General features: G+C 38.5%; 1 protein-coding gene across 5 annotated transcripts in view; it reads left to right on the top strand.

Moving 5' to 3' along the window:
- Positions 1–24582, top strand: part of diaph2 (diaphanous-related formin 2) — a 421729-nt gene that overhangs the window by 124604 nt on the left and 272543 nt on the right. For all 5 annotated transcript variants that reach the window (XM_077577699.1, XM_077577700.1, XM_077577701.1 and 2 more), the window contains 5 exons: positions 1195–1331; positions 7726–7834; positions 12473–12583; positions 15482–15594; positions 20096–20212. In XM_077577699.1, the coding sequence (XP_077433825.1) occupies positions 1195–1331; positions 7726–7834; positions 12473–12583; positions 15482–15594; positions 20096–20212 (587 nt within the window). The remainder of the gene's footprint in view (positions 1–1194; positions 1332–7725; positions 7835–12472; positions 12584–15481; positions 15595–20095; positions 20213–24582) is intronic.

Genomic DNA, 24582 nt, shown 5'->3' with positions numbered 1-24582 from the left:
ACTTCCAATAGTTAATTCACGATTAAACACACATTTTATATCTGTTCTAAATGTAAGTTTTTATACTCTTGTTAACATAAAAGTGGGAAAAAATGTTTAACCTACTGGTAATAGAAATATGGCTGCATGTTTTAGTCACTGATACAGTAATTTCTTAATAATTCATAAACTTGAGTTAGAAATAAAAACATGTACTGCACTATAAAAAAAAAGTGTGATATTGATTTGTGTTGAGGTCATTTTTCTGCCACTAGATGGCATAATTGCATTTGTAAGACATTGGCGACAGCTCAATGCATTTTTCTATTCATAATAAGAGCTATCTAATCTTTAACATTAAGTAGCTTGTATAATTCTGCACATTTTTAAAATTGTAAAATACATTTTTACCCCAGTCTCCACAAATATATTAATTATTATTAAATTTCTTAATGCAAAATTTTGACGGGTACGTGTCTGCTATGCTGTCTAAATAAGTGCCGGTTATTAATCGCACGTTAAAAGAATTACTGGTGTTAAAGGAACTTAAACTTAACTCAAAATGAACGCACTAATTTTGACATCCCTTATATATATATATGCATTAAACAAGGCTTCCCTTTTGAGTTTTTATTCCGTGGTCTGGATTCCACTGCAGGATGATGCCATCTGAGATAATGGGCTCATATAGAGAAGCTAATTTTACCATTTACAATTTCCACTCAGCTCTCAGATCCATTAGTTAACCATTTTGGGAAGGTCTTGCTCATTTCTCATTCCGTGGCACGCATTTTAAAGCTCGGTGGCCAATTGATGTTCTTGCTCCTAATCCCCAACGATGGTGTCCCGAACCTTTAGTGGTGAGAAGACTAAAAAGGTTACAGACAAAATGTTTGTCCCTCTAGTTCTGTCCTCAATTGAATGCATTTATCATTCTCTGTTTGTATTCCTGAGGGTTAGTGTTAGTTAGGTTATTATTTTACTCAAGCCTCCACTTGCATAGACTCTAGTTTGACTATAATTATGGCAATACATTTCTAGAAATGAATGCCCTACCCCTAATAAAGACATAGCGGTTCCTTTAGCGTTGAAGTGAAAACATGTTCTTGAAGTAGTTCACTATATTAAAGTCCAACATATATATTGCTCTGCTTAATTTACCCCCACTGGAATATTTTCCCCCTCATCCATCTCCTTGTTTTCACTATCTGACAGTATGGGCTGCAAAGGATCCTGGGAGATGAGCGCAGCCTGTTGTTACTGGCGCGATCCATCGACCCCAAACAGACCAGCATGATGACCGAGACCGTCAAGATCCTGTCGGCCTTCTGCATCATCGGCGAGGAAAACATGTAAGGCCGATCACCTGGTCGCTCTTCCGCTCTCAAGTCATCGATGACGAGAACGCGTTGCGCAATTGAGAGGTCAATCTTGTCTTTGTGAAAGGGTTAGTTCAACATAACGAGGCCCAGAGGAAAGCCACATTCGAAATAACATCTCCGCTTTTACCAGATTTTTTTCTTCAAGACATAACGTTCCCGAGTTTGACAGTACCGTGAACTCTCTGGCGCTAAACACAGTTGCCTCTGTAATGTTGTTGATGTCGATTATGTTTTTCCTTGAACCACACTCATCCCTATTTGCATGAAATATCCTATATGAAACTAGACTAAGAGCAAACCTTGGCTCAGGAAAGAGTAAAAAAAAAAATGTAATCGGTTTTCACTTCTAAAAACTGCTTAAAGCGTTAGAGCTACAATGGGTGTTTTTTTGGTACATTTGACAAATATTTTCTGTTTTTTTGTCCCAAAACAGTCAAATCAAGGATGCTTTTGGATTTATTGTTGGGGTTTTTTTTGTGTCCAAAGCGGATGGGTTTGTGGCCTTGACATTTCGTATGTCACGTATTGGTCTCAAGAGTGCTCACAGGAAAAATAACTTGGCAAAATAACCGTCACCTTTTGGCTCAACTGTCGTTTCAGAATGAGAGGCAGTTTCGAGTTCATTTGGAACAATACTGATTGACATTGTGTGCAGTCTGCACTCAAATAACTACCGTAAAATCACATGAATACGATTTTTTTCCCATATAAAAACATCCAAACTTGTCACAACGGATTACAAAAAAAAAATAAAAAAATCATGCTAGAAGCAGAAAAAATTCATGCCATCCTTGACGAAACACACAGCCAATGGTGAGGCCAACTTCAAAATAAAAAAACTTTCCAAATGCAGTAATACGCTGACAATAGTGCCCTATGCTTTTATTTTGAAGTTGTTCACGTGTCACAGCATGACCGCTGACTTGACACGTTTTTTTTTTTAAGTCACTCTGGTTGCGGTGTCTTGCAGATTTTTGCCACCGTCGTCAACAACACAACGTCGTCCTGAAATCAAGTTCAATCTCTAGTTAATTAAGGATGCTAAAAAGCCGACTTAATTACACTGGCATTGTATTATAAGCAGGGTTATTATATTTTGTTTTGAGTTTTATTTTTTCATTCAGTTAGTTTTAATTAGTTTCCAGGGTGCTTTTGTTAGTTTTTATTTGTTTTTTTTTTTAAATGATTACTTTTAGTTTAGTTTTAGTTCGTTTCAGTATTAGTTTTTTTTTATGTGTATTGTGCTCAGTATTTAATAAATAGCATGGTAAAATGAAAAAAGTAACACATTTCTTACCTAGCGTAGCATTTCGGCTGACTTAAATGAAAACACAGGCAAGCCGAGCCATTGGAGCCAAAAGTCAAGCATAAATTGACACCTCATCTGAAGATGCTTTTCTATTGGCTTCTGCTAGATGACATCACTTCTGTTAATATCAAAGTAAATATACTTAAAATCACATTTGAAATCGTCCCAAAAGGCTCATGTATTAAAATAATTACCAAAGACTAAAACAAAGGACATTTTTGCTATAATTATAGTTTTGTAAACATTAAATGTACTTTCAGTTAATTTTTGTTTTTATAAAGCATTTTCGTTTTTATTTTATTTCGTTAACAAAAAAGTTTGATTATGAAGGCCTGCTGCCAGCCAGCATCCATCGTTAGCATCTCCACAGTTTAGCGGCTAGTTGCTGGAATGATCAGTCAACTAATTGTCAAAAATATAAATCTCTCTAAAACTAGAGCCAATTCACAGAAATTGATGTCATTTTTGAACTCAGCAGCCCAGAATTACGCATATCATTAAAATGTCCTTGGCACTAAGAAAAAAAAACAGTTGGCCACTATAATAAAGAATGCCAGCAAATTAGTAATACACGTGTACATAGAAAAAAAAAAACAGTTTAAACCTGCACTTTGTATCAATTTGCCCCAAAAATATCTTTTATAATAGCCTTTTTATTTGACCATTTATGACCGAAACATTTTTTAATTAGTAGATAAACACCTTAGCTGTTAATAATGAGTACTCCTGCAAGCCTCTGGCCAATAGTTTTCAGACTTGATTTAAGTTCGAATTTCCCGTGGATGTGAAGTCTTGTGCGCTAGGAGGAAAAATGCAGTTTCATTTTCTGGCCACAGGTGGCAGTAGCGATTTGAAATTCAATTTTCTGCGTTCAGTAGCTTTAATGGTGATTTTTTTTGGGGAGGCAAATTATACACGGGATTTTACGGTTTATGAACAAGTGAAAAAGGAGGCTACAAAGTAGTTTTGGACACAATTGAGGGTAGACTATGGAGATCCCACCGCGTGAGTCGGGGGGAAAACAGGAAATAGCGCCAGATAACAAATGTATTTGATTCCGTCGCCTCTGCAGTACATGGACTCCACATTTCCAATGTTGTCTCCTCCATGACTGGACGCAAGCCTGTTTTTTTTCATTTTAATGGCTTTCTCCGAAGAGATAGCTGCGTAAACAGCAACAGCTCACTGTTTATCTTTCTTGTTTGTTGACACTGTAAACCGATGCTCTCGCAAGGGTTTGCTGTTGACTTCAGTTGGTTTGATAAAATCATGGAGCGTGTGATCCCTCAGTCGTTAAATGTGTGATCTGTGGTCTTTCAGTGGCCATAAAAAAATCTGCAGAAGCCAGTTATGTTTCAAAATTGGCAACAACTGTGAAAAGTTGTGTATTGTGTCCCCTGCTTGACACATCTTTTTAAATTCGTATCAATAAGAAAACAGCACAACTCCATTTGAAAATGGTCTCATTTGACAAACAAATGGCAAAATGTGATTCATGTCTCCTGCGTTTCCATGCTCTGCAGTGTGGCTGGGACAATAAATTGGAAGGGGGAATCTTGTAAAAACTCCATCATATCTGCAGATGTCTCGGCGGTCTCCCACCGAGTGGCATGTGCTCGTAAAAAGCGGGGACACTTTTTTTTTTTCGGCTGCTTCGCTTCGGACAATTGATGCAGTCGGCTGCCTTTACTGTGTTGATCTACTCAGTGTCGTTTGCCACAGACTGACATCTTTTAAATTGCATTTAGAAGAGTTTTTTTTTCTTTTCTTTTTTATTGTTTCCAGTGGGGTCTGACCAGAATAACAATAACACCCGCAATGTGGTTTTGCATGCAACGACAAACCTGCAAATTCAGCCAGTGCAGCGTCTTGTCGCACATCTCTGACCTTCCAAATGTGTCTTAAGCTCCTACACAAGCTGCATATGGGAATGCTTTTCACATTGATTTGGGTGGGGGGGGGGGGGGGTCAATGACAATGATACACAATTTAAAAGAAAGACCTACATATCCCAATATAGCACTTGTCCTTTTGCATGGAATTATTGGAAATGTTTTATTCTTCTAATTTCTAGTTCCTGATCGTAAAAAATTTGAATTAATTGACAATTTTTGTTATAGTTTTTATTTAGATGTAACTTTTTTTTATTTAGTCATTTTTTATTTGAATTTTGAGTGGGTTTGTCAGTTTGTTTATTTTAGTTTAGCTTTTATTAGTTTTGCTTTATTAGTCATTTATTTTTATTTTTATCAAGCATAAGAAAAAAGTGTAGAAAAACAAAAACAAAAAACTACAATTCTCAAATGACTGTTTGCCCTTCTAGCTTCTGTCCAGACATGCAGTAATCCCAAAATACATAAACTCATTCACTGCCATTGAAGACTATAGACGTCATAAATTAATTTGAACTATTTCTATTAGTTTAACATTTTTTCCACTTTTGTTAACAAGAGTATGAAAACCTAGTTTTTTTTGGTACATTTTGAACAGATATAAAATTTGTGATTAATCGTGAGTTAACTTGTTAAGTCATCCGATTAAAAAAAAAATCACCTGACACCCCTAATTTTTAATAATCTTTTCTTTAAAAAAATAAAATAATTCTTATATTATTTTTTTTCCAATTTTTTTATAATCTTTTTTTTTTTTTTTTTAAAGAAAAAATTATAAAAAATTAGGGCCGTCTGGCAATTACCATTTTTAATCGTAATTAATTGCATGACTTCACTAGTTAACTCACGATTATTTTATATCTGTTCTAATACAATAAAAACAATTCTAGGTTTTCATACTCCTGTTAACAAAAGTAGGAAAAATGTTAAACTAATAGAAATAGTTCAAATTAATTTTTGACGTCTATAGCTGTCAATGGCAGTGAATGAGTTAATAAACCCCGGAAGCTCATATATGAACTAGGCAAAGTGCAATTTGTGCAGAAATTGCGTGGGAATGCTGAACGTGAAATTTTAACACATTATCTTTTAACACATTATCTTTTCAATTTTAGTTATGGTTATTTTGTTAGTTTGTGTTAACTATAATAACCTTGTGCAGCACCCACATGTAGGGTAAAACCAACATTTTTCACAATTTAGCTGCCTTCAGGTAGGCACATATTTTATTTTATTTAAAAAAATCTAACAGCCCCCAACCCAGCGCAAATGCCACAAAAAAATTCTTCTATGTACTGAAGTACTGGCAATGATGCTCTTCGTGTCAAATTTGGACCTTTTTAGTTGAACACAAAACTGATTTGCTGACATGAATTGAAAAAAGATATACAAGGAGATCTTATCTAAGTGTAGCAATTTTCAGGCCCAATAAAGTAAATTGCATATTTTCCCTTGACAAACCGGATCATCACAGTGGTCTGCAGTCTCTAATCCATCATACGAGCTTCTATTTTGGTAGTAATTGACAATTTCCTTTTTAAAAGGAGCTCTGTAAATGGCCAACGTGACTCAAAATGATAACTTCAAATAAAAAAGGAATACGTTCTGCCTCTTTAACAGTGAGAAAGCCCTCAAAATATTGATTTATTGGTCCTGGTAGTAACAAAAAAATATTTGAAGCACTTTTAAGCTTTGTGTCAAAGCTTTCTTTACCAGTCTCTTTGGATTCAGACTTTTTGCTTTGACACTGCGGCAGATTCAGGTTCGCTAAATGGAAACACACGGATAACGTTTGGTTCACTATAGGGGGGATGACGGTAGCTACCTTGTAGCAAGTGACAGCGACACGAGTCGAGTCGTCTTTGGCTGCCAGCCAATGGCGTGACGGCGGCTCGTGTTTAGCTGACAGCAGCGAGAAAGGAACGCGACAATTTAAGCAGATCTAGCTGGCCTGTTTTGAAGCGTCCTTTCAAGTGACTTTAAAGCTACGCTTGTGAGACGCTAACCTCTGTTCATGTTTTTGTCACTTTTTACTCGACACTTGGAACTCCATCGGTCAAACATGTTATCACTAGTGATGGGAAAATGAAGCTTCATGAAGCACTTGCAATATTTGTTGTACTTCTCGCGATGGTGATGTTTGTTTGAAAGATAATAGCTAGTTCAATGGAAATTGTTTACATTTCCACTGCAGCTTTAAAGCAAGAGTGCCACCTAGAGGAGTTAAAAAAATATCACAAGTGCTTCATGAAGCTTCATTTGTCCATCAGTAGTTATCACCCTCGTTGAGAATGCAGATACTTTTGAGGTAGTTTTAATGACACAAGCATGAGGATTATTTACTTCCATTATTAGCACGTTTGTGTTTCACGGTGAAAACGGGCGCCTTTCCGTTTAGACAACGTGCCTTGAGCTCTTGCAAGTTCTCTAATTTGTTTACGTTCTCATTAAGTCCACTTGCACATTAGTCTGCTGGTCCTCCGCAATTAGTTGTACTTTTTCTCTGCTCAATTGCCCTGACAACGCAACACAAACACACATTTATTTCCCTGCGTTATGATTGTATGTGTAGAAAGTAGCGTTGCTTGTTAATTGTTAGTTAATTGATTTGAATTTTTATTAGTTTTGTTTTATCAGTTAAAAAATATATTTATCAAGTGCAAGAAAAAAAAGTGTTAAAAAAAAAACTACAATTCTCAATCAACTGTTTGCCCTTCGTTCTTCTACCAGCCATGCAATAATACCAAAATACATTAATAAACCCCGGAAGCTCATATATGAACTAGACAAAGTGCAATTTCTGCAGAAATTGCATCGGAATGCTGAATGCTAATAGCTGAATGCTGAAAAATAATAGCTTTGAAATAAATTGACAATGATTATTATTCAAAATTGCTTTTGTACTAACAACGCAACACAAACACACATTTATTTCCCTGCATTATGATTGCATGTGTAGAAAGTATGATAAGGACAAATTGAGATGCTGCAGAACAAGGAGTGTGAGCACAAGGGTTGCTTGCAACTAAAAGGAGGGTCCACTCAAAATAAGATCTGTGTTGTTTGACCTGAAAATTGTGAGGTGATGTCCTGTCAGTGAGATGATAAAAGTGTTTGTTGACACCCACCAACCCTTTTCTCTGTGGTCTTTTTTTTCTCCCAGCCTGGATAAGATTCTGGCCGCCATGACAATTGCTGCAGAGCGGAATAATAAAGAGAGATTTGCTCCAATTGTGGAAGGACTGGAGAACCACGATGCCCAACAGCTTCAGGTTAGGATTCTCACATATAAACAACACACACACAAGCTGCTTTCGACAAACTCTATCTTATTTCAAAACACAACAATTATAGTCTATTTCCAAATTGCATTTTACCCAAAATCTGGCTTGATCAAATTTGTGTGTGATCAACATTTTATTTCAGTGGAAACAAATTATTGGTAATCCTAAACTTCAAGAAATAAAATGTATAAATAAAAAATGAACAAAAAAAACATGAATAATCAACATCAATTAAAATACGTGGTGGAAAAAAAATGCAACCGATTTTGCACAAAATGCAAAAATATCGGCCAATCCTGATCCAGCTGATCGGATTTGTGTCAAGTCTACTGTATAGGGATTTATTTAACACAGTCATTTATCTTCATTTAGAACAAAAAGAGTGGGGGGCAAAAAAAAACTTAGTTATATGTCAGTACTGGTGCATATATTAACACATTTTCTCCCAAAAACGTATAAAAACGTTCTATTTTAAATATTGCCATTGTCCCAAAAAACACGTTTATAAATTTTTTATGCTAGACCATACAGAAGGCTTTGATGCAGCCTCTGAACTGAAGAGAACGCTTAAAGCAATGGTAGCTATTACAAAAATGGCCAGCACGTGGCAGCCAGAGTATAAGAGATCGACCAGGGCCATGTTGCAAAAAGGCTCTTTCCCCCACTGTTTTAAACAGATTTGTGAATAATGAGAAAACTTTGATATATTCTAATGCTAATTGCTGCAAAACGGAAACAGATAGAAATAGGAAAAACACTCTAAGCTTTCTTTTGGTGGGTTCCATGTTTTTATAGGAATAAAACACAATATTCTGCGGGCCTGGCAAAATCTGTCTAAATTCAGTAAAGAGTGATGGGGGTTGCTTCAGTGAAAATGGCTGGGAGTGAATGAGTTAATTGAAAGGTTTACATGTGGTTTTGATACTTATTAGAAAAGTAACATAAGTGCACAATGACTGTTTTTGTATATATACTGTTTAGGAATAGGGTCCTCTAATTTTTATTTCTACAAAGTGCATACAATATACAGTATATCAGTGATCAGACAGCCTAGTGTAGTTCCACCAACGTCTGATTTTTGTGGCGTTTTTTAAAAGGCAACAGGGAGCTGACACCACGTCGTTTCAGCCCCTCAAGTTTGATTTTGTCATGACCACCATTTTTAAGAGCAGGAATGAAAATGACAGCGGTGACGTCTTCACGTCCGCTCGTCAAGCCCACAGCATCTCGGGCGCACGATGAGATGTGATTGCTTGGTAATATTGAATATGACGCCCAGAGCTTCATGGCCGCTGCTGCTTTAATTAAAAACGCTGACTTCCTTGAGCTCCCTTTTTTTTTCCCCCCAAGGTGATCCCGTCTTCTTTTTTTCAACCAACATCTTCAACAGCTCTCTCCTATTTTGCTCATTTCTCTCACCTTTCACAAACATTTCCTTTATCTTCCTCTTTTTTCCTCCCTCAAGGTCTTTGAAGGCCTTGGTTTGAAAGGGCAACAAAAGAGAGAGAGTGACTGGTGTTTTTTCACAAGTGTACTCCAGCAGAAGGAAGAAAAAAGATAACAGCAATAAAAACGAACCCACTCAATACATGTTTCTGTATAGCTAAAGTGGGTAATTACTTATGAAATGACTTCTTTTAACAGCAGGGACTGGGCAGCTGAATTTTTGCAGGAAATTGCTGAGGCAGCAAATAGTATAAAGATGAAATATACTTTAGATTTTTTTGTGATGATGCTGGTGTTTCGCCTTTAAACGTTCACATTAATGAAAAAAGCTTGTGCTCATTGTTAAATAAAATCTGCATAAGCATATCGCATTCACTTGAAAAAAAGAAGAAAACAACTTTTTTCTGACAAATTTTTTGGGGGAGCTTTGTTTTTTGTGTCATTTTTTTAATGTTCTGTTTTTCAGATTTTTTTTTCCAGTTTTACTGCATTTTTTTCTGTCATAAAAAATATTCCTGAAAAACGGGAAAGTTTTCTTAAAAAAAAAATAAAAAAAATATTCCGAAAAACAGAGCACCAGCTTAGTGTTTTTTTTCATTTTTACCTCTGAACTCCAAGTGACTTGTTGCAGACCCGCTAATGGCGGACATTTTCCCACATGCAATACGCTTCCATCGAAACTTAACTGTTAGCGTACTGAAATCATGCCGATCGATTGACATGTTCATATACAGTACTTACCTTAACTGAGCCAGTAAGTGATATTGTTGAAGGTACTTTGGAGCTAAGCCTTTAAGGAGTCTGAAATAAGTCACTTTGAGTTCAGAGGTTAAAAAAAATGCTCTAATAAACAGAGCACCAGCTTGTGTTTTCCGGAGTAATTTTCTTTCTGTTCTTTTTTTTTTTTTTTTTTTTCACATACATTTTTCCTCCTGTTTTTCTGAATTTTACCCACTACCCCCTGTTGTTTGAAATATTTTTTATGGCAGAAAAAAAATATTCAGAAAAACAGACAACAAAAAAAAAATACACAAAAAACAAAGCCCTCCGAAAAAAATTGAAAAACAGCTGTTTTTTTTTTTTTTTAAGTAAATGCAAATTCAACTGATTTACTGAAAGTAAATAGAATTCTCTCAATACAGAATCTAAAGGAGCAGTGCATAAAAGCTGCCAAATCTAACATGGACCGGGCATCACTTGAAAATGGCAACTCTTCACCCAGCCTACCTGCCAAGTTATGGATGGAGATTTTTATTTTTTTTTCTTTCTTCAATTTAATTTCCCACTTGATGGGTGGGCAAGCGCCCATCGTGTTGTCTTTAAAAACCACAAAAGCAACACCATGTTTTTGGAAAATCCTTGTTATAGTGACAACCGCATACTTTCCCCTCCAAACCACCACAACCGCACTACATACAGCCGAGGTATGTTCGAGGCTTGACGCGCATGCGGGTGAAGAAACAGAATATTTCATGAGCTGCGCGGCTCTCTTCACTCACATGAACTCTGTGAAGGTTTTCGGCTTGAGGTTCTTTTATGTGCTCTCACTGTTGGATTCAGTAAAGTGTCAAATTTCGGCATGCAAAGAGTAAGCCATTTATTTTATTTTATTTTATTTATGGTGGTGTGTGGTCAACACTGCTGTTTCGCAAGGCAACGCAGTTTTATTTAAATAGCACATTTCATACGCAAGGTAACACAATGTGCTTGACACAAGCACAGACAACATCTTCAAGTCATTTACAAAAAATTGCAACAAGGACATGCATTGACAATAGAAAAAATAATAATTAAAGGAAAGAAATATGAGTGTGTTTCTAAAATAACTAAAATAAAAAAATTCAAATGTCAAAGCTATGGGGAAAAAAGGAAAATTTCTAACCTGGATTTAAAAAGTATTTGTGTGCGGCATAACAGCTAAATACACCTTCACCATGTTTACTTTGGACTCCGGGCTCCACAAATTGACCAAAGTCTGCAGATCTCAGAGCCCTTGAAGTGTAAAAGACAACTGCTGCTTTTAATTGGGACTTTATGTATCATTGTGGATTTAAAAAACGTAATAAAAACAACAACAACAAAAAAAAACACAATGATATTTATCTTTACAAATGAAAAAATATTAATGTAATTTGGAACTCTTGTCAACCAATCAACTAGCTGCAGTGTACCCTCTCTCCAAACAGTAGCCCAATAGTATCCAATTAAACACCTCCCTTTTCTATTGCTACTAACTAGCTGTAATTGTCTGTACCCAACCACCGCATCACATCACCTGCAGAGCTGACTTGGCATCTGGAAGCATTTTAGAGCAACATCTGATAAATATTTCAACAGAGTAGCAATAAATAAATAAATAATAGTAATGACTGTATAATAATTGTGTAATAAGTGCATATTAAATAGTAAGAATCACATCACCTGCAAAGCTGACCTGGCATCTGTAAAGCTGAAGTCTATGGGTCAAATGGGAGAGTTCTGGAGCAAAATCTGATAAATATTTCAATAAGTTGCAATAATAAACAATAGTAATAACAGTATACTAAATGTGTAATAACTTTATAATAAATAGTATAAATTAAAGTCTGTTGTTCCTTGTCCTTCTCTGATGTGAACGTAAAGTTAGGTTGTTTGTAAAACTTCAGACATAGATTCCCGAATGTTGGCAGTGGAGTGGACAATATCATCAGTTAAGCGTAAGCATTTGTTTTGACTTCTTAGCGGCGCATCCAAGCCAATAGTTCAGGTCAAGGTTTTCCGAAGACAGCTTGCAGCATCCATGGGAATTCTTCAGCCCGCTATTGATTGGCTGTCCAAGGAAAACTGTCTTATCCGTGGTCTCTCCCTTAGAACACCTTACTGCTCATTAGAATTGATCAGCGATTTCCAAGTAACCCCCGCACACACCCAACACACGCAGACTTTTTCCTTTCCAATGAATCCATTATTAATGCACATCCAGGCTGTAGACTTTTCACCTTCTCGGCTCTTCCCACTCTCTATCCACTGCTTCTTTTGTTTTTCCAGCAGCATTGATAACAGCAATCAAACCGAAACACAACATGAAGAGTTTGAACCCCCAAAATCCAGCACCGAGACAATAACTGTTACAGAATAACGTGATGTTTTCTTCATTTTGTCAGAATGCGCTCATGTGTTTTGTGTTTGCGCACTCCCCAGGTTGCTTGCATGCAGCTCATCAACGCGCTGGTTACTTCCCCAGATGACTTGGATTTCCGGATACATCTGCGGAATGAGTTCCTAAGATGTGGCCTCAAAAAGACCCTGCCTGTGAGTTATCAAAATGTCATGTGGCAGCATTGCTTTGGATTACTTCGCATGCATTAAAAGCCAAGATGGAATTTTTGACTTGTGAAGAAGCCACTGGATTTTTTTTTATTTTTATGACTACTGCTTGGGAGATTAGTGATGTTGCAGTCTTAACAATTTATCATGCGGCTTATGTTGATTCTTCAATAATTTATTAATATATTATATATTTATTTATTCATTCATTTATTTGATTGTGTTTATTCAACATTAGTGTATTTGAAATGTTTTGTCATGCGGGACGTGAGTGGATGGGGGATGGCGAACCCAAATACAAGAGAATAAGACGGCGAAAAAGGAATCAAGTGCAATGTGTGGCGCTTTAATGAACCATATGGAAAATGGTGAGCAGACAACCTTGACTTGATGGGATGTGAACTGGACGTGACAAGACGGGTCGCCGTGACTAGACAGGACGCCGTGATTGGACAGGACATGACGAGATGGGTCGCCGTGACTGGACAGGACATGATGAGACGGGTCACCGTGACGAGACGGGTCGCCGTGACTAGACGGGTCGCCGTGACTATACAGGACGTGACTAGATGGGTCGCCATGACTGGACAGCATATGACTAGATGGGTCGCCATGACTGGACATGGCTTGACTAGACGGGTCGCCATGACTGGACAAGACTTGACTAGACGGGTCACCATGACTGGACAGGACGCAACGAGACTGGTCACCGTGACTAGACAGGACGTGACGAGACGGGTCATTGTGACTAGACAGGACATGACGAGATGGGTCGCCGTGACTGGACAGGACATGATGAGACGGGTCGCCGTGACGAGACGGGTCGCCGTGACTAGACAGGACGTGACTAGATGGGTCGCCATGACTGGACAGCATGTGACTAGACGGGTCGCCGTGACTGGACATGGCTTGACTAGACGGGTCGCCATGACTGGACAAGACTTGACTAGACGGGTCGCCATGACTGGACAGGACGCAACGAGACTGGTCACCGTGACTAGACAGGACGTGACGAGACGGGTCGCGGTGACTAGACAGAACGTGACGAGATGGGTCACGGTGACTAGACAGGACGTGACTAGACGGGTCGCTGTGACTGGACAGGACGTAACTAGATGGGTCGCCATGACTAGACAGGACGTGACAGGTCACCGTGACTAGACAGGACGTGACGAGACAGGTCATTGTGACTAGACAGGACATGATGAGACGGGCCGCCGTGACTCGACAGGACGTGACTAGACGGGTCACCATGACTGGACAGCATGTGACTAGACGGGGCACCATGACTGGACATGACTTGACTAGACGGGTCGCCATGACTGGACAGGATGCAACGAGACTGGTCACCGTGACTAGACAGGACGTGACGAGACGGGTCATTGTGACTAGACAGGACATGACGAGACGGGTCGCGGTGACTAGACAGGACGTGACGAGATGGGTCACGGTGACTAGACAGGACGTGACTAGACGGGTCGCTGTGACTGGACAGGACGTAACTAGATGGGTCGCCATGACTAGACAGGACGTGACAGGTCACCGTGACTAGACAGGACGTGACGAGACAGGACGTGACGAGACGGGTCATTGTGACTAGACAGGACATGATGAGACGGGCCGCCGTGACTCCACAGGACGTGACTAGACGGGTCACCATGACTGGACAGCATGTGACTAGACGGGGCGCCATGACTGGACATGACTTGACTAGACATGTCGCCATGACTGGACAGGATGCAACGAGACTGGTCACCGTGACTAGACAGGACGTGACGAGATGGGTCATTGTGACTAGACAGGACATGACGAGACGGGTCGCGGTGACTAGACAGGACGTGACTAGACGGGTCGCTGTGACTGGACAGGACGCAACGAGACTGGTCGCCATGTCTGGACGTGACTGGACCTGATTTGCTTTGACTTGACTTGCTGTGGAGTGACTATGACTTGGCTGCGGCTTTGGCTTGTCTGTGACGAAGACGACTTGGCTAGCTGTGACGAGGACAACTTGGCTGTGGTGATGACTTGACGCACGGTCTTCCACACATAACATAGGCAATGCACCCAACCGACTGGACAAACACCACAGACTAAGTACACCAACAGACACACGTGGAAGGGAAGACACACACAGTTGGATGTGGTTAGATATTACGAGACAAGGGAAGAAAACAAAAAATGTGTTTTTATAATCAAGAGTGCATTCATTATTTGCCTCCTGAAGCCGTCATGCCCATGACGTTGCTTCAGACAGATGGGCCTTAAAAGCGTGACAACGGATGGTCGACACCTGCAGAAATTAGGCTTCATTTTGTTGGCCATGTCTCTAGCTTTCAATTCCACCGCTGACATTTCAAACGAGAGCCTCCACAGTCTCTTGTGAATGGAACAGGTGTTAAATAATTTGTAGTATTCACTGTGTGGGGCGTTTCAATTTCTCTGCAGAACCTCTGCAATAATAGCAATGTTTTTAATGCCAACATTACTGGCATTAAAAAAAGTTCATCTTGGTAAACTGTGTTTACTTGCTGACTTGAGGCTATAGCTTCCATTTCTTAACTGTAAAATGGAATTCAATACAAAGAATATTTCATGTCCCTCTTGTAGAAAATTTGACAAATGATATCATCTGGTAGAAAACATAAAAAAAGAAAAAACATAATAAACAAACAATTTTAGCCAATAATTATGATTCATTCAAATAAAAAACAAGGATAAAAAAAACAAAAAAAAAACATTGGTTGTATTTTAACACTAACAGTGCATTATTGCACAAAAATCCCCAAAAGCTAAAAATGAATAAATAAATAAATAAATCATCATCATATGTGGACATACTTTAAAGTTTACGCTACTGACTATTTACCCAACTCATTCCAGGAGCTCAAAGAAACAGAAGAGCTGGACATCCAGCTGAAGGTGTTCAACGAGAACAAGGAAGAGGACTCCATCGAACTCTCCCATCGGCTGGACGACATCCGTGCTGAGATGGAATATCCTTTTTTTTTCTTCCTCCCCCCCTCCCTGTCCTGCCCTTTCGGTCCCTCCGTGTGAAATATATGGATGAGCGCCGGTGCTGATGTAGCAGCAAGCGATGAGTCAACACGGTGACTTTGATTGACTGAAGTTCCCTGGCGATTTGCTTCATTAGAGAGGGATTTGAGGATCTCGCGCACAATATTAGCTCCCTCGGCAGCCGGTGTCGGTTGGGCAAATATGCTCGTGTTCTTCACCTTCCACCTCCTCACATTACTTTTTCATTCTTCTACATCTACTTAGATTTTATTTTTCCGACTCATGACTCTTGTTAACAGCGAGTCTGAAATCATAGTTGTTGACTTCACATGCTGTATGCTTTTACAATGCTTTTACTACTCTTTCTTCTTCTACTACTACTAACTGCTACTGCTACTTGACTACTACTAACAATAACATCAACAACAATGCAACAGTGCTGCTGCTACACCTACTACTCTTTTTTTTTTTTTTTTTCTGGAGAGCTCAGTATTGTTCATTCGGTAATTTTACCGATTTGACATGTCATCATCATTGCTCTTTTTTTATTTTTTATTTTTTTTTATTTTTTTTGTATGTGTGTGTGTATTCATTAGTTCACCTAAAACCTATTAAAAAATCCCATACCGTTCACCTAAACCGAACACTTCCAGCCTGAGTCGTGAGGCCGTCAGGAGACCCGAGGAAGGACCAAAGAAAGGAAAGGAAAGGAAAGCACCTACTACTCCTTATAGCAGTTCATATTATAGTAGAAAAGTTTGTGCCACTCCAAAATATTGAGGATGCTTCTCTTTGTTTGTTGCTGTCCTCCTTCATTCCCCCACTGGTGTCCACTAGGAAGCTATTAAGTTGGCACTAATTCAATCCCAAACTTCTTCACCAAACTGTTTAATAATTCACCAATCTTCTCTGGGGCTATGTATGAATGAGTGGCACTGCGAGGCGACATTCCAGACACCTGACATTGTTATGCAGATGTCCGCAGCCTTTTTTCCCCCCCTCTCGCATCACATCCCACAGTTGTCCCGCTGACACAAAGCTCTGCCGTGAGTGACACTTTATGTTGACACACTCAGGTGAAACGTGTTTGAGGGGGAACAAAAAAAAAGACCACTTGGATTAATGATGTGCTTGAGCGGGTTCACAAATGAGATGGCCCAATGTTTGTTTCCAAGGACAATGTGGCGTATTGATCGCGGCGCTTCGGGGTATCATTCTAAATGCTTCGGCAGCCCCTCTGCCTACACAATAACACCACAACGGCGGTACTTCTTCTTAACTGAGCGTGCCTCTTGTTTTTCCATGATTATTGACCTGCACAAGCCGCTCCCGTCTGTGTCCGGCTCAGGTCCTGATGCGGGACGCTTATAAATATTAAGTAGCTGTGGAATGGTGATTGATTGACCCTACCACCGACTGGCCTACATCCCACTGCCACTGCCACTCATGTTTATTCATGATTTGGCGAGAGAGAAAGAGGGGTCATTGAATGGATTGGCATTCTACATTGGGTCTATGTCTGCAGCTTAGTGATAGATTGAGCCACTTGGATACTTTCCCGGTCTTGAGCTCCTTCTCATGTTCTCTCCAATGTTGCACTCGCAAGGACATAATTGAATCTCACAAGACTGGTAATTCTCCCAGGCCTCATGCTTAGCTAATACAAGGTAGGAAATGTATACTTGAGAGGATCGTCTATTCCCACAACTGCTTCTCGATATAATTGATATTAATTAAAGACACATTTAAAAGAAAAAAGAAGAAGAAAAGATGGTGTCAAATATCCAATCCAGCACAATTGGTGTAAGTACAGGAACTATGTACTGAAATGTCCTTACTGACATTTGACAAATAATCCTAGTAAACTCCTGAAGAGGAATAAAATTATTTGTCCTCTTTGCGTGTTCCAAAACTTGAAGACAGATTTAATGCAAGAAAAAACACCTTTGCAAAAATTATTTTATCTAACAGAGATCTCTGGACACTCAAACAGCCTCTAATTCATCACTTAAACAGGTGGGATTCAGAGCGTCGAAATGTGTCTCTTCCGCGTGTACAATGGCTTCTTATAGTTAAAACCGACCGCCTCTCTTTCATTTGTAGACAAAACATACTCTCTGGGTACTTTTCCATGAGCGATGGCGAAAACAGAGTCAGGAGTGCGTGTTCGAAACAGATTCTGTTCTCAAGGACCAAATGTGTTTTCGCACAAAGCGCTGAGAAGGAACTTTTTTAGACTAAATAGTATGTCCCAGCTTAAGGTCAGATTATACCGAAATCAACACCATCTGCTCTGCACAGGACACAAAACATTTCGACAAGGTTAATATAAAGAATTAAAATGTTAATAATGTGTAACAATGGTTAATATATGAAATGAAGAATTAAAAATGTTATAATATCTACCACTCCCCACAACACACATTATTGACCATTAATAATATTTACAATGCTATTTACAGTCCTTATTGAACTTCATTGTCTATGAAGACGGAAGAATATTTTTTTAAGTGCCTCACCTCAAATAAAAAAAATCTTAATGACATCTGCAAAGATGCAGCACTGTTGTTCTTAAAAAAGTGACCTTTGCTCTAATAGACGCCATGCCTCAGTTAATCACCTGCATCAACATCCACTTTATTAGATTCATGCCTCACTTTATTAGATTAATGCCTCAAATAGACATCTCTTTTTTCCTTGTTAAGGTATTTTATTTCCTCAAATAGTGGCCTCCACTCAATTGGATGCTTTGCCTCAGTTACATAACTGGATCCTCATCCACTTTAAAAAAAATAATGCCAGACCTCAAATAGTCATTTTCTGGTCACCTCTGATCAGGTACCACTCTTTTTGTAATAGTGACCTCTACTCAATTTGATGCTGTGTCTCAGTTACATGACTGGATTCTCATCCACAAATATATATATATTTTTTAAATGCCAGACCTCAAATAGGCCTCTTCTGGTCGCCTCTGATCAGGTACCACTCTTCCTCAAATAGTGGCCTCTGCTCTAATAGATTCTGCGCCACATTAAATCCACATGCACTTTAATTAATAAATAAACACCTCACCTCAAATAAAAACCTTGCATTTTAATTGACCTCTGTTAAGGTACCACTCTTCCTCAGACATTGGCCTCCACTCTGATAGATGCTATGCCTTAAATAATCTCCTGGATTGTTTTCTGCGTTAATAAATAAACACCCCACCTCAAATAGATACCACCTTATTTTGGTCAGTTGAATTCGGAAGTGTACATGCTGGCCTTGATTTTGCCTTAATTCCATATATATGAGGGTGAGGAGGTTCAATTTCCAATAACTATTTAATAAAACAAATGTAGGGCAAATTGTAGTAATAAAAAGTAGTAATAAAGAAAAAGAACATTGTATAAAATCCTGTTAAATACTTGGAACAAAGAGCACTGAGTATGTCTCATAGTATGTAATTACAACCTAAATTGCCATATTTCATCCCTAATACCGATGCAAGAATGATATCATGTGCCGCTACATTTGATGAAAAGTGAAAACGTCAACCTCATCACTTTGCTCCTATGTAAATATTTTAGGAGGTGTAAATCACCTTGAGGTGGCAGATTCTCGTCTTGTTGTCTGTGTGCACTTTTATAAGATACGTTTGAGAAGCTTATTCCACAGAACGAGGTTCCACAGGGAAATCCTTTTTCTCGCATAAACAACGACATAGCGCTCACATCGTATTCAATGGCACTCTTTAACTTCATAAAGGCTATTGGAAGCTTGACGAGCACAAATCCAATATTTAGTAGCGTTTATATATATTTATGAAACCGTTTAATGCAGTACAAAGAGGTGACTATGTTAGAGTCATATGCAGAAAGTGATTGAAGAATGAAGAGCATTGCAGATTGTGACATGTGAAGGATGTGTTTTAGATGTCGGAGCCATCAGTGCTCCCTTCTGGGGCAGGCTGACAGAAGACACATAATCAATACCTTTTGCAAATTTAATAACCTGCCTTTCTTTTTTTTTTTCTTTCCTTTGCCGCAGAGTGAATGTCAGTTTCAATCACAAAAGTGACTCTCAGCATAATTGTTGCTCTGCAAACGAGCGCCTCTCCCCGTCATGCTCGCTTTAAACGTTCAAACTTTTTCGTCATCTAATTAATTTTTTCTACTTTGAAAGCATCAGAGTGACAGGTAGACCAGTGGGAGTTATTTTACTCCTTTTTTTTTTTTCATACTTCCTTCTCTCCTTTAAGTTAGCTGTTATCAGGGTTTTCAGCTCCCCGGAGAGAAGTGATAAGAGGAATCACATCTGTGTTTGCTTTCACTCCATGATGCCTGTCAGGAAGCGGAGGTGTGAAAAGAAAACAAGAATGCATCAAGCTGTGCATTTGAATGGTGTTTAGAATAAGGTGTTAGGAATACATGAATTGAACCTGATGAGGCTTATTGTTGTTGCTCACTTGTTTCCTTTAACTTGCCCCCCCTCCACTGACATGAACGAGGTGTATCATCTCTTATCCAACATGGTGAAAGACACGGGTTCCGAGGCCTACTTCCTGTCCATCCTGCAGCACCTGCTGCTCATCCGGAACGACTACTACATCAGGTAAGTTGGATGCTGATATGATTCATTTGGATTAAAACATTTTCAATTCTCGCAATGCATTATTTGATTCAAGTTCCACTTAAATACAGTGTTAAATGTCTTGTTCACAAAAGTAGACACCCATTTTTCTTGATCCATGGTACGATATTTTACCACATCAATAATGGTATCCACTCGCATAGATGCCACACCTCAATTATTTCCCTGGTTCGAAAGCTACGTAATCAATTGCCTTGTCTTAAATAAAATGTGTGAAAAAGTACTTATTTGCCAGCCCTGCTTAAAATATAACTCATCAAATTGTGACCTCCACTCTGATAGATGCCATACCTAGATCATCATCTACTTGGATAAAAAAGAAAAGAAAAAAAAACCCATTACAAACATGAGTAAACACACAACCTAAAAAAGACACTTCCTTTTTCAATGATCTATTGTGAGAGACCTTCTGAAATAAATCTCCACTTGAATAGATGCCCTATCTCAATTAAAAATCCTGTTTTTCTTCCACTTACGTAAATACTGTTAATATATACCTTACAACTGACATTGAAATGATAATTATACATTGACCAATCACACTGGTGCTTTTATAAGAGCTTAGCTCGAATAAACTTTTATATTCTGCTGCTAAAAAAATAAATGCCCTGTGCCACTATTTGAAGAAATATGCTAATAATGTTTCAATTACAAAATATTGAATCCAACTATAGTGTTTTGCTTTTATAAGAGCTTAGCTCGAATAAACTTATATATTCTGCTGCTAAAAAAATAAATGCCCTGTGCCACTATTTGAAGAAATATGCTAATAATGTTTCAATTACAAAATATTGAGTCATAATTATACATTGACCAATCACACTGGGGCTTTTTATAAGAGCTTAGCTCGAATAAACTTATATATTCTGCTGCTAAAAAAATAAATGCCCTGTGCCACTATTTGAAGAAATATGCTAATAATGTTTCAATTACAAAATATTGAGTCATAATTATACATTGACCAATCACACTGGTGCTTTTTATAAGAGCTTAGCTCGAATAAACTTATATATTCTGCTGCTAAAAAAATAAATGCCCTGTGCCACTATTTGAAGAAATATGCTAATAATGTTTCAATTACAAAATATTGAGTCCAACTATAGTGTTTTGTATTTCTTTTACATTTTTCTATATCACTTGCGCCACCTTTAGAATCTCCCACCTATTTTTTTGTGTAAAAAGTAATGATAAATAATAGCATTTAAATAAAAGTATGCAGTCTACTGTCTTTATATTTATGTTTTTATGCTTGTTTGCTTTATTTATGTGCTGACAAAGAGCGTGCCACACGTTGCCAGTGAAGATTATGTAACAAACCCTGATGTGTGTAAAAAGTGCTCTGATGCATCTTTAACAACATACAATTCTTAAATGCTGCTAAAGTGTTAGTTTTTCAACTTTCACCTTTGAAGAGAAAACGTGTCAATCATTGAGCCGGATCAAGTGACACTGATGAATTCACTGCTGCGTCAGGCCTTTTCTTGCAGACAGCCTACTTGTAATTTTTTTTTCCTAAAAGCGAGGGGATGATGAGACGAGAGAGATGAATTTATCATAGACAAGTTGGTCTACCCTTGGAGTTATAAATAATGCATCGCTCATCTATAAGGAGGAAACGAGGGAAAGAGATTCACATTAAAAAGCTACAGCCACTTCCACCTCGGCTTTAGTGGCCGTGTACTTCTCTCCTAGCCAGCAATACCAAGTAATTTGCACCAGTGAGGTTCTTCAAGTGAAATACTCTAAACTGAGAGAGATTTCATAAGCGATTTGGAGATGTGTTGATAATACTGTGTATGCTGTGCTTCCTCATATCGTCACTGCTAAGTGCAAAACATGCACATGTTATGTCCATTTTCACCCCCCATTTTTTTTATTTTTACGTTTTTGTCTGCATTCAGTTTCATCTCAAAAATGTAAAAATAAAAAATGGACATACCGTATTATTCCGGACTATAAGTTGTTGGTCGTTTCTGAGACTTTTACTACGGAGCGACTTATACATGAAAATAAATAAATACCGGCAAGTATATAATTTCACAGACAGCCACAAGAGGGCACTCTAGACTTATACTATAATATACTTTATATACTTAATGCGACATATACTCCAGTGCGACAGATGGTTTTTTTCTACCTAATTAAGCATTTTTGGCCTAGTGCAACTCTGGAACGGCTTATAGTCCGGAAAATACGGTATGTGTTTTTTTTACATAGCAGCGACAATATGATGGTTATATATGAGGTGTGACATAGTCAGAATAGAAGCTGCTGTTGCTACTACTACTATTACTAAGAATATTATTATTATTATTATTAGTAGTAGTAGTAGTACCTGGCGTTGCCACTACACTAAAAAGTCCACATCAATGGAACCCCGATTGTCAAGTCACCACGGCCGTGCGCGGCGCTTCCCCGTTTCCGCATAATTTTTTTTTATACCCCTCTCAATTGAAAATCTTAATGCGATCATATGGCGAATTTGAACATGTCTTTAGAAAAAAAAAAATGCAACACCGCAGCGGCTCCCCATAGAGGAAGGGCGGCGTGGGAGAACGTTGCTGCTCGGGTGTCGGGTCAATGCGTAAATGTAAATGTAGTCCTTCGCAATCACAATAATATTACAGGGCAAACCTGTTGAATGGTAACTCATTAATTCATTTCATTCAGGTGCAGTCCTGCGGGGGGATAAGCGCACTTGACTTAAGATGAAATATAAAAACATTATTCAAACGGTTATAAGAAAAAAAAACGGAGCGCAACACACAATATATGCTGGGACGTGAACGCATGACTACCTACAGCTTGTAATGTTGCAAATGTAAAGACGGATTAAGTTAAGTGTATGTAGGTGATGGACTGTGATGTGAAACGGTACCGTTCAAAAAGATAACTGTCCGGAAATGCCAGCATATCTATTCGCGGTCTGATAACAATCTCACAACAAATATTTAATTCCTGCGCAATAATGCAGCACCTTCATCAACGGGGTCATTGTCAAAAGGACATGCCAAGTTCGTGACAAAAGTGGAATTTACGCTATAGACTATAGGCGTATTTACGCAAAAACTCGCCGCAGCAGACTTTACGAATGAGAAAATGTGGCTGAAAAGAGGCAGGGACAGAGAAAACCTTGAGGTTTGCCTGCAACCGACCAGGTTTGGTTTATGGAACATGTTACTACGGTAACTGACCGAGAGCTTAAATGACCTCTTTTTATGAAACAGGCTAGAGTTAGCTATTTTTCTCTGGTTTTATTTACCTCCCTTTCTGAAACTGAAGACGCAGACTTTCCCACATTTCAGGGTTTCTTGACCCAGAATTCTCACTAAACCTGCTTTGTGAAATAGACCCTAGAGGAAATGTCATGGTTATAGCAGGGGGCGGAGCATGTTTTGGTATTGACTGTCTACTAGTGATGGACAAATGAAGCTTCATGAAGCACTTGTGATATTTTTTTAACTCCTCTCGGTGGCACTCTCGCTTTAAAGCTGCAGTGGAAATTTAAACAATTTCCATTGCACTAGCTATTATCTTTCAAACAAACAGCACCATCTAGAGAAGTACAACAAATATTGCAAGTGCTTCATGAAGCTTCATTTTCCCATCACTACTGTCTACTATAATAAACACAGGGATGTGATTTTTCCGCTAATTCGCGGAATTCCGCTTTTTTTTTATCTCCCCCCCCAAAAAAAAAATCAGATTTTTTTTTTTTTGTATTTCATTGTGTATGCACATGACTCCGACAGATAACATCTTCTGCTATAACAAAGACATTTGTGGTATGCTCTAATATGAGTTACTTTTCATTTGGTCATGATACAATTATTTGTTCATGAAATTTGAACTCTTCAACATTATTTATGTGTTAACTTAGTAATCACATTAGATATGATGATATTCTCAGTGATAGTTTTTAAAAGCAAAGGCAGTCCAATGTTTTTGAATGTGACTGATTTTGAGTTACCTAAAACTGCCATTTTATATGGGATAGTTCAATATACATTGAAAATTTATGGTGTTGTTTTGTCTATTTCTTTGTCATGTGAGTGCATTGAAAGTACTTAAAAACACGGAAAACCCATGAGCTCCGGGGGGCTGCGCCCCCCTTGTCCCCCCACCGGGGCACTGCCCTGGACCTAGCTGGGTGCCAGCGGCCCCCAGACCCCCGGCTAAATTTTCAGATAATTTCACTTTGGTCAAATCACATCCCTGTAAACACTTCGTGGCATCATCAGTGATATTTTGTCAGAAATCTGTGATGAAAACACAAGGTGTCTGTTATACTGTACATTGACGAATGATTATTTGGGGTACGGTGTCGATTC

Source organism: Vanacampus margaritifer, chromosome 10, assembly GCF_051991255.1.
Source record: "Vanacampus margaritifer isolate UIUO_Vmar chromosome 10, RoL_Vmar_1.0, whole genome shotgun sequence".
Classification (NCBI taxonomy): domain Eukaryota; kingdom Metazoa; phylum Chordata; class Actinopteri; order Syngnathiformes; family Syngnathidae; genus Vanacampus; species Vanacampus margaritifer.
Note: the sequence above shows the minus strand (reverse complement) of the source record. Positions and strands in the feature narration are given on the sequence as shown.